At 37.7% G+C, this 12335-nt stretch overlaps 1 protein-coding gene across 1 annotated transcript in view; it reads right to left on the bottom strand.

Moving 5' to 3' along the window:
• LOC136237286 (uncharacterized) overlaps positions 1-12335 on the bottom strand; it is an 85310-nt gene that overhangs the window by 65321 nt on the left and 7654 nt on the right. Inside the window, exons 4-5 of the mRNA XM_066027632.1 lie at positions 2964-3062; positions 2091-2189 (exon numbers count right to left, since the gene is read on the bottom strand). Of these exons, the coding sequence (XP_065883704.1) occupies positions 2091-2189; positions 2964-3062 (198 nt within the window). The remainder of the gene's footprint in view (positions 1-2090; positions 2190-2963; positions 3063-12335) is intronic.

The following is a 12335-nucleotide window of genomic DNA, read 5'->3' as shown; positions in this document are numbered from 1 at the left end:
AATTTCAAGCGAGGCTTCACAGCTGTTGGCAGCAGGATGGAGCAGGGGCACAAACACAACATACGAAAGTGCTTGGAGGAGATGGGATAGCTGGTGCTCTGAACAGCAAGTTGATCCCATTTCATGTGCTATCCAGCCATTCTTGGAGTTCTTAACAAGTTTGTTCAAGGAAGGACTACAATATCGAACAATAAATACCATACGGTCTGCCATCTCAATGACTCACAACCATATCGAAGGACTACCTATGGGTCAACACCCACTAGTTTCAAGGCTTTAGAGAGGTGTCTACAACATTCGCCCACCACAACCCAGATATTCAACTACATGGGATGTTGATGTGGTTATCAAGTATTTACAGTCACTCGGTGAGAATGATACTTTACTTTTGAAGACACTGACACAGAAGTTTGCCCTGCTGATGGCCCTTGTAGGAGCAAACAGGATATCAAGAGTTACAAGCCTTAGATCTTCGGTACCGGACTTACAGACCAGAAGATGTTTGTTTTCAACTGCCAACTTTAAGCAAGAAGAGGAAAGCCGGAGCATCTCCTAAGCAGTTTACATTTGGAGCCTATCCTAATGACAGCCAATTATGTGTAATGAGTTGTTTACGGCAATATGAGGCAGTTACACTTGAACATAGAGAGAGTGATCCAAGAAACCCCCAATTGCTCTTCTTGTCTTACATCAAGCCTCATAAACCAGTCACCTCACAACGCCTAGCTAACTGGCTAAAGGAGATTCTGGGAAAAGCTGGGATAGATACCTCAGTGTTCAAGGCTCACTCAATCAAAAGTGCTTCTAGCACTGCAGCATCTGTGAAGGGCGTCCTGACTGAAAATATACTTCGTACCACAGATTGGAGCACTGACTCTACCTTCCGACGATTTTACTACCGCCCTGTACAAACAAATAACTATGCTCAGACATTGCTCCAACCAAGAGCAGATCAATCCCAGTGTTCATAGAACTTCAAGACAGGTGTCAATCTGTGTGACATGGACATTTTTGGTCTTTGTAGCAATAACTTACATTATTGGACTTTGTGCATTGATATTGTTGGTCTTTGTACCATTAACACTGTTGGCCTTTGTGCCTCTTTTCACATTACTGGCCTTTGTGCCATTCACAATATTTGTCTTTCATGCCATTTATGTTATTGGTTTTGTGGCATACTCTATTGGCCTTTGGGCCATTTATTAGTGACTAGGTACCTTTTGTTGCCGCATATATAGCGGTAACCGCAGATGTGTATTTGCTGCGATATAACAATATGTTTGTAGGCTTTAAACTCTACCAGTGTTACATGCAGCGAATTTCACGAAATATAATTGATGATTTGACGAGGGCCCGAAGGGCCTGAAGTTAAATCGTAATTATATGAGTGAAATGAGCAAATGCCCATTCCCTACATGCATTTATTTATTTATTACCCCTCCCGTGTTATTTGCTCTGTAGGCTCACTACGGTGACAGCAAAATGAAGTGGGTTCTGGAGCACATGCGTGGCCGGATATTGGACTCGGTTTTTCTATTTATTTTTGTATAGAGCTACTAATTGCTGTATTTTCATGTGTAGAAAGAGAAATACCACTGCTACATTTGCTCATTTCACTCATATAGTTACGATTTAACTTCAGGCCCTTCGGGCCCTCGTCAAATCATCAATTAATGTGTATGCGTAGTTGTGTTAAGTTGCTGTACAAAGTTACCATATACCAGAGAGTTTGGTGGGAGAACCTGGATAAATTTACAACAATAATATTTGGCAAGAAAAAGTTTGGCTAATTTATTAGTAACTGATACAGATTTGTATTGGACAAACAATTAGCTGATTCAAAACACTTCTCACTTGTCAAATTTGCCAAACTTTTCTGTTATACAATAATACGTAGTGCATAACACAAAATTCTAACAAAACAGGTTCAAGCCATTTCAGTGTTGTTCACTGGTGTGTGTTTTGTTAGATGATCAGAACTCAAACACAACAACATGTGAACAACACAACAATCTGTTACTCTTATTAGATTAGTCAACGAAGCCATACAATTCATATACTACATCTCATCATATAATACATTAGCTCACCCAATCGACAACATTGACATAAGCTCCCTTCTCAACTAGGAACTTCACCATATCCTCACTACCTCTCCTTACAGCATAGAGTAGAGGTCTATCACCACGCTGTAGGAACACAACAGTTATATGACTACATAACATCACACAATTATAATATTTCACAACATATTGGATCATGTGATGTTTCTACACTACACTAGTAAACTATTGGATACTAGCTAGTTACCAGTCACTAATACATGATCGACATTATCAAGACATTATTGTGTTATTGTGATGTCACAGTTATATGTAGTTACTGTCCTACTATTGTGAAGGATAACATCATCATTACTGTACAGTATGGACAAATATTCTAATAGAACATACACTAAAGGTGAGGAGTATATAGAACATGTCACAATCAGGCATACATGTGTGAAGGTGTGTACATCACATGTTTTGTGTGTGTTTATGTGTGTATGTGTAGTTGTGTTAAGTTGTTGTACAAAGTTAACAAGTTTGGCAGGAGAAACTTTAGGGCAAATTTGCCGTGATTGGATTTTGGCAAGAAAAGGTTTGACAAATTTGTTAGTAACTAATACAGATTTGTATTGGACAAACATTTTAGTTCAGCAAAATACTGCTTATTTGTCAAATTCACCAACAAACTTTCCTTCCACCATAATACATTTTGCATAACGCAAACTTCAAACAAAACAGGTTCAAGCCAATCAGTGTACATTTCAGTGTTGTTCACTGGTGTGTGTTCTGTTAGATGATCAGAACTAACAGACACAACAACATGTTAACAACACAACAATCTGTTAGCATTGTTAGATTAGTCACTGAAACATACAATTTATACGCTACATCTCATCACATAATACATTAGCTCACATGATCCACAACATTGACATCAGCTCCCTTCTCAACTAGGAACTTCACCATATCCTCACTACCATGAATAACAGCCTGGTGTAGAGGTGTTTTACCATCCTGTGGGAACACAACAATTATGACGACATCACATCACACAATTCTAATATTTCACAACATATTGGATCATGTGATGTTTTTACACTACACTAGTAAACTATTGGATACTAGCTAGTTACCAGTCACTAATACATCATCAACATTACCAACACATTATTGTGTTATTGTGATGCCACAGTTATGCGTAGTTACTAGTGCTGGGCGATATAGCCAACATACGACATATCACGACATATAGTTTTCATATCGTGATACGATAGCTGGAAATTATATCGCGATATAGTGCACGTGATCTAAGCAGTACAACGTAAGCTCATAAAATGGCATCTCCAGTTTCGCCATTTCTCCTGCTGCACCCACGTTTTGCCCACGTCAACAGTGTGGCATACTCTTGGGTATTTTGAAGGCGCTATCTATTTAGATCTGTGTGCAGTGCTTGGGACATGTAGAAAGCAGTAGACCAGTGAGAAAAGCCACTGTGATTAACCAGCACCAATTTTCAGCTTGGAATTTGTAAGAGATCGAAATACTCTAATAGAGCAGTCAGTGCGATACTCTAATAAAACAGTCAGTAGAATATACTAATTATAATACTTGCTCTAAGTTATCTTGATATTAAAAAAGAAAGAGATTGAGTATGTAAAAAGCCATTTCAAAAGGATCTGTACATGTTGTTTTTTAAAATTCCCTGGGGAAGCATGCCCCTCCTAGTTAATCTCTAATTTAAATATCATAATAGATCAAGATGATGAAGGTATCACAGATTAAGTTGTAGGTGAACTGGAAGACTATGTGTTGTAACTTGCCAGTGTATATGCAAATCAACATTTCTTTTAATTATCATGTAACTAGCTGTATAAGTGCATATGATGTATTAGCTAATAAATGATCTTATTCCTGTGTTTTGTGTACAGTGTAGTAGAAAACCATCTGAAAAAAGAAAATAAGCATCAAGTTAAAATATTGGTATACCGTAAACGGGGAAAGTTTCGATGGGCGAAAGTTTCGCGATTAAGACTTACCAAGGGTATTCGCGGTAAAACTTTTGCTGTTTGTAGGAATAATTAGTTTTATAGGTGCATATCCTCGATTTACAAATTTCTACTAGCGCTTATATACACGTGCTACTTCTCGTGCTACGTGCTCATCTCGGCTCGTGTCGTACTCGGAAGATGACTACTTCTAGCTCTTTCACGCTGACAGTTGATAGCTGCATACATGGTTTTCACGTATATTGTTCAGTATGGGTTCCAGTACTAGGAGAGGTGCTAAAATGTGAAAGGGAGCCTGATAACGCTCATGACAATTATGCTGTGAGCGTTTTGAAGCGAAGACAAATCGTTGGCCATGTTCCTAGAACTATATCAAGACCATGTTCAGTCTTTATCCGAAACGGTGGAATTATCAAGTGCACTGTGACTGGAAGCCATAGATATTCTGCAGATCTAGAACAAGGCGGGATGGAGATTCCTTGCACTTATTGCTTCATTGGTGATGAAAGTTGGTTAAGAAAGCTGTCTAGTTTATTCAGAGCAAAAAAGTGTGGTGCCACTGCTGTTGATGGGTCAAAAGGTTGTTGTACTGTTGTAAAGCTTGAAGAAGTTGAGTGCATATCTTCAGCCCACAAGAATAAGACTATAGTAGACTTTTCTGCCAATACTAGTTGCACTGGTGAAACAGCGGAGGACGACGTGTGGGTTAAACGTGATAGACAGACACTGTATATTGCCGACAAGGAGATAATTGAGTCTGGCCTGGAATTGACAGACAAACATATCCAGTATGCACAATACCTCTTAAAAAAGCAATTTTCAACCATTGGGGGTCTTAGCTCAACTTTATTTCAAAACCAGTCAAGGGAAAGCCTACCAAATAATTCCATACAAGTCATATACTGCAATGCCAGGCACCACTGGATTGTAGTGTCCAACATGGAGTGCAAAAAGGGAGTTGTGAATGTATACGACTCGTTATTCACATTCTTAGATGATGAAACTTTGGGCATCATAAAAAATTATTTTGGTGATCAAAGTACTAAACGTAAAGTCCAGTCCAACATGGCTAAAGTGCAAAAACAGAAAGGGACAAAAGATTGTGGAGTTTATGCTGTTGCTTTCCTTACCTCTCTTGCTTACCACCATGATCCTGCAGAAATCCAGTATTGTCAAGACCAGTTGAGAAGCCACCTGTGTGATTGTTTCACCAAAGGAAAACTTGTGCCCTTTCCTTTAATCTGACCCTTTGAACACTTTTGAGAAGCCATTTGTTTGATTATTGCCTTTTCCTGCATTAGCTATCACACTTCAAACTGATTTTGTTATTATCACTATTGTACATAATGTATTATCTCTTATTAACAACACATTTTTGTAAATAATCTATTAATCATACAATGTCTTTCATTAAACAATCAACAATTAAGTCAACATTTATATGTACATGGTGTTTGAAAGCTTAAAAATGAACTGTGAATTACTATCACTGATTGGCCAAAATTCCTACAATTCCTGCTGCACGGAATCTATTAATAATGATGGTGGGATTGGCGATCATGTAATCAACTGCCTTCTCCATCCACTTTGCTCCAAGAGATTTCATTTCTTTCAGAGGAAAGGCTGTTATAGGCATCACAGCACTGCCTGTGGTATCTTTTTGATCAACGATTTGGTCAGCATACCAATCTTGAAAACTTTGCTTTATGATATCCTTTACAGATTTATTTACACTCAGGTCTAACGGCTGCAATTCTCCAGTGCAGTTAGCCGGTACATACACAATATCTATGCCATGGTGATCCAATAGCTTTATGACGTCACTAGTGCAGTGAGCTTTGAACCCATCTATGATACACAATGCTCTCTGAGATGAAGGGAGTTTCAACTCATGTTTCTTTCTTTCAATATATGGGACAATAACTTTCTCTATGTACAGTTTTACTGTCTCCTCATTACACCAATGGTTAGATGTAAAAGTTATATGCCACAAATCAGGAAATTTATAAGCTGGCAAGCAAGCACGAGTTGTGCCTTTATAAACAAGCTGTGGTGGTAGAAACTCTCCGGTCATTGTTGCAGCAAACACTGCTGTTATCTGACGTTTATCATCAAGCCCAGCCAGTTTTACTCTCTTCGTGCCTTTTTTCTCCATGGTCCAGTCTGGCACAGGAACATATTTTATTGCTGTCTGATCCCAATTAAAAATTAGGCTCTCTGGTATGTCCTCTAAAGTGGTAAAGGTTTCTATATCAAACAAGAATTGTTCCTTCAACTTATCTATTCCTTCAACTGAAACCTTTGCCTTTGTGGTGGCCTTCCTCTTCACAAACCCCATCCTGTCTAATAAGCTTCGTGCCCAATCTCTTGTCACCTCTATATGTCCTCCATTCTTGGCCAGAAGATTGCTATCCTTCCTACGAATAATCCCAAGAGCTCCAGCTATAGCAACGTCTGTCGTCACCGCACCTCCTCCTTTACGCGTATCCAGCAAATATGATTGGACTTGGCTGTCCAAATCTGCGCCTAGGTTGAGAGGCCTCCCCATTTTGGCGGTGGGCAGTGTTTTTACTAGCAACTCCTCGCCATTATCCTTTTTCTTCGCCAATTCTTCGAGATAACACATTTTCCATCCACGCACTGTGCTTTCCTTTAGTGCATTAGTGGGAAATTCAGGTGCAAAATGAACCAACGCTTTAACAATACCGATTTCGGCTGCATATTTCGCTATAATTGCCTTCTTATCGTCTGGTACCCGTAAATATGGCTTACGTTTCCCTCTCGCTTGAAGTGCTTTTGAAACTTCCACATTAGCCTCTCGGATAGAAGAAGACGGTACTTCTTTACTCAGGGGACCATTTTCGTCAGGCAAAAACACAGGTGCAGACGATTCAGTCTTGGCTCGCCTCTTGAAGTATTCCAGCAACGCCATTTAAATAATACGGTAATAGTAATTTTTTGGATAATTAATTTTTTTAGCAGGAAAACTTTCGCAGTTTAGCTCAAAACCGCGAAAAACGCAAAACTTTCGCCCGTCGAAACTTTCCCCGTTTACGGTATATTGTGACATATATTCATATCGTGAATAAGTTTTGCCATGACATACGACATAAAAAAAATCTATATCGCCCAGCACTAATAGTTACTGTCCTACTATTGTGAAGGATAACATTTCATCATTATTGTACAGTGTGGACAAATACTCTAATAGAACATACACTAATGACTATACATACAAGTACAATGATATGTGTAGTGTGTAGTGTGAGTACATGTTTGTAGTGTTAACAATGTACTGTGTAGATTACATAACACACCACATAACAGGTGAGGTAACAATCATCTGGATAACACACAACACAAAACACTATACGCACACTCGTAACAATAAAAATTTCTTATGTAAAGTTCAGTGTTAGGATATCAAACAGTACGGTAGTACTGTTTAAGTAAGAATCCCCCGAAATGACACGCGCCGCCAAAAATATCACCTTTTAAAAACCAGCTTAGAAACTTCTTACGCAACGAAAATCACTTTTATGGAATATTAGTCCATCTAGCATCAAATGTAGTGTTAAAAACAAGAAAATGATTACTGGCGGCCGGATATAGAATTTTTTTTAAATTGTCAAAACTTGAAATTTTGTCTCACTGCCTCACGCACGCACGCACGTACGTACGTACGCACTCACGAACTCACTCACTCACTCACTGACCACAGTCGCAAGCCTAGAGCCCAAACGAAGCAGCATACGATCACCATTTTACGCCACAACAACAAACTCACCGGTAGGATGTGCCTTTTGGGGTTCCGACGAGTGTACGCCCTATGCATCTTGTCTTTTCTTTTATCTTCAATCAGGCTGCTTGTCTTCTTCTTCATCCAACAAACCATATCAAGGCGTTAATTTTCCGTATCAATACTTTCTTTAAGCAGCATAATAGACGCCACAAAATTATTTAAGGCGCTTAGACTACGCTACTGTACGGAGGTACCAGTACTCCACGATACGTAGGTCACAACATCACACCCATTCTTTATTCTGTGTATTATCGATCTATTGATCAAGACCACAATGACCACACCTCTTTTACGCTAGCTATATTTGTGACCACACACCTTCAAGTTGGTAGCTAGGCTGATTCGAGCTCAGATTTGAGATTCTCTAGTCTAATACTATGAATCGATCGAAACCACGACGACCACACCCCTTTTTGGGGCAAGCACACATCTTTACAGGCTGACTCGAGATACTCTAATACAGCAGTCACCCTAATAGAACAGTCACATGTTTATAGCTAGCTGTACACTTTATCAAAAAACTAAACAAATTAGTATATTAAAAATTATAAATTTAAAAATGAAGTAGGAATCCAAGCAATAAAAAGTAGTGAAACAAGAGATGAACAATGGTAGCTATTACAGTATAGCTCAGTGGTATTACATTGTGTTCAATGACAAAGTAGGGATTTCCCACTGAGCTATACTGTAATAGCTACCATTGTTCATCTCTTGTTTCACTACTTTTTATCGCTTGGATTCCTACTTCATTTTTAAATTTATAATTTTTAATATACTATCTAGTGTATGACACACTCAGTTAACATGAATCACATGTCTGTACACACCAATGGGCTGAATGTGTGAAATGTGTATGTGTAATACTTGTAATATGTGTGAAATATTCAAGTGTGTGAAAGTGTGAGCATTGTGTCTGTGTGAGAGTGACATGTTTAATTATTACATATCCCAAGACATATGCAGCTTCTACCATATAGTGGGTTTATTGCAAGGACTTTAATCTTGCGTTTAGATCAATTCGCAATATTAAAATTTGCGACATATTTCACCATGTAATAATTTGTTTGTTGCGAGGTTATCAGACTTATCAGACATTATGTGAAAATATTAATTTTGCTTTATAGCACCTAGAAGAAACTGGTACAACTTTAGTAATGGTTGTTAAAGGTTGTTTAAAGACAAAAGTTTTTTCAGTAGCATAAATGAAGACTATCTGGTAGTATACTTTAACAAAAAATCAATTAGTAAGTACAGTATATTTTTAATAAGAAGTTCTGGACAAATACATGATTCATTCTACAAGCTACAATTTTAAAAGCTGCAGCCACCAGATTCGCTACACATTATAAACTTCAAAACAATATATCTGTTCATATTACAAACAAATTCCATTGTTTTCATCTAGCATGTAAAAACACTTATTTCAATGAGCATTAATTTGTGCGAGAAATTTAATGTTACAAATTTGTCACCTCGTGAGATTAAGTGTCGCATAGTTTAATTTTTGAACGTAAATTTGTCTATGAGAAAAACTCATTATAACTACACTAATGGTGAGGATGATGTGGAACATGTCACAACCAGCCATACACTTGTGAAGGTGTGTACATGACATGTTTTGTGTGCTGAGTGTTTATGTATGTAATTAATGTGTATGTGTAGTTGTGTTAAGTTGCTGTACAAAGTTACCGTATACTAGAGAGTTTGGTGGGAAAACTTTGATAAATTTGCAACAATAGTATTTGGCAAGAAAAAGTTAGTAACTAATACAGATTTGTATTGGACAAACAATTAGCTAATTCAAAAACACTTCTCACTGTCAAATTTGCCAAACTTTTCTGTTATACAATAATACATTGTGCATAACACAAAATTCTAACAAAACAGGTTCAAGCCATCTCAGTGTTGTTCACTGGTGTGTGTTCTATTAGATGATCAGAACTCGAACACAACAACATGTTAACAACACAACAATCTGTTACTTTAGTGCTGAAGCCATACAATTCATACACTACATCTCATCACATAATACATTAGCTCCCTTCTCAACTAGGAACTTCACCATATCCACTCTACCTCTAATTACAGCAAGATGTAGAAGTGTATCGCCATCCTGTACAGTTATATGACTACATCACATCACACTATTCTAATATTTCACAACATATTAGATCATGTGATGTTTTTACACTACACTAGTAAACTATTGGATACTAGCTAGTTACCAGTCACTAATACATGATCAACATTATCAACACATTATTGTGTTACTGTGATGTCACAGTTATGTGTAGTTACTGTCCTACTATTGTGAAGGATAACATTTCATCATTACTGTATAGTGTGGACAAATACTCTAATAGAACATACACTAATGGCTATACATACAAGCCCAATGATGTGTGTAGTGTATAGTGTGAGTACATGTCTGTAGTGTTAACAATGTACTGTGTAGATGACATAACACACCACATAACAGATGAGGTAACAATCATCTGGATAACACACAACACAAAACACTATACACACACTCATAACAATAAAAATTTTGTATGTAAATTTCAGTGTTAGCATATCTAGTGTATGACACACTCAGTTAACATGAATCACATGTCTATACACACCAATGGGCTGAATGTGTGAAACGTGTATGTGTAATACTTGTAATAGTGTGAAATATTCAAGTGTGTGAAAGTGTGAGCATTGTGTCTGTGTGAGAGTGACATGTTTAATTATTATCCTAGGACATGTACAGCTTGTACTGTATTATAACAGTGGGTTTTCTTTAATGTCACGTCTAGATCAATTCGCAATATTAAAATTCGTGACATATTTCAACCATGTAGTATTTTGCTTGTCACGAGGTTATGCGACTTATCAGACATTATGTGAAAATATTAATTTTGTTTTAAAGCCCCTAGAAGAAACTGGTACAACTTTAGTAATGATTGTTAGAGGTTGTTAAAAAACAAAAGTTTTTTAGTAGTGTAAATGCAAACTATCTTTTAACTAGGGCTGGGACGAAGCTTCAAATGCTTCATGGGTTCGAAGGTTAAGTAAACTTCAAATTATAAAAGTATCCTTCGAAGTTTCATAATGTACTCATAGTCTACGAAAGAACTACAAATAAACGTCGCCATCTTTATTGCAGCTGCTTATTCCTCTCGCGTGATCAATGTTCGTCTCTTCGTGATCGATCTTCGTCTGCCACACCCACTTTTAAACCATCACAGTTCAGCTTGCTACCATAGTTGCAGCCTTAAAGCACCTTATAAGGTGACAGATAATGTGAATTCCAAATAGCACTATACTTGTGGTATTGTTTTTGTGACAATGCAGCCACAGCGAGCCACTGTATTTAGTATTTATGATGTTGTGCCATAGCCATAATTATGATATATAGCACAGTATTAGTTACTGAACAAGAAACAGCTCATGTGATCCTCATCATTAGATTAGAGTATTTGTCCACACCGTACAGTAATGATGAAATGTTATCCTTCACAATAGTAGGACAGTAACTACACATAACTGTGACATCACAATAACACAATAATGTCTTGATAATGTTGATGATGTATTAGTGACTGGTAACTAGCTAGTATCCAATAGTTTACTAGTGTAGTGTAAAAACATCACATGATCATATCAGAATAGTGTGATGTGATGTAGTCATAACGTTCCCACAGTGGGGTCAACCACTTCTACACTGTGCTGTAGTGAGGGGTAGTGAGGATATGGTGAAGTTCCTAGTTGAGAAGGGAGCTAATGTCAATGTTGTGGACCAGGTGAGCTAATGTATTATGTGATGAGATGTAGTGTATGAATTGTATGCCTTTACTGTATTCCGAGGATTAATACATGTACGCGGCGGTGGGGGGTTTGCCTGATATGTACACCCGATGCCCGTTACATACATTTGTTACGTAAACTCTCTGGATTTTTTTTTTTTTTTGTCTTTAAATTTGTATAATACACACGTACGTACGGTTGAATTGCCGTACGTACGGTTGAGCAAGCACTGCCAGTATGGGACTTTCCATGTTTGCTACGTAAACTCTCAGGAATGGTTGTACCTACGTGAGCAATTACAACCAGTGTGGGGCTGTCCGTGTTTGTTACATAAACTATCGGGAATGGTCGGACATACGAAGTGACTACTGCCATTGCGGGGCTCACTCAGGCTCACCCCAATTAGCCAAACCTTTTCTTGCCAAATACTATTGTTGCAAATTTATCAAAGTTATCCCACCAAACTCTCTGGTATACGGTAACTTTTGTACAGCAACTTAACACAACTACACATACACATTAACTACATACATAAACACTCAGCACACAAAACATGTCATGTACACACCTTCACAAGTGTATGGCTGGTTGTGACATGTTCCACATAGTCCTCACCATTAGTGTAGTTATAATGGAGTTTTCTTGCAGACTAATTTCCATTCAAAGATTAAACTATGCGACACTTAA

Source organism: Dysidea avara, chromosome 10, assembly GCF_963678975.1.
Source record: "Dysidea avara chromosome 10, odDysAvar1.4, whole genome shotgun sequence".
Lineage (NCBI taxonomy): Eukaryota > Metazoa > Porifera > Demospongiae > Dictyoceratida > Dysideidae > Dysidea > Dysidea avara.
The sequence above is the reverse complement of the archived record's forward strand: the minus strand, read 5'-3'. Positions and strand labels throughout refer to the sequence as shown.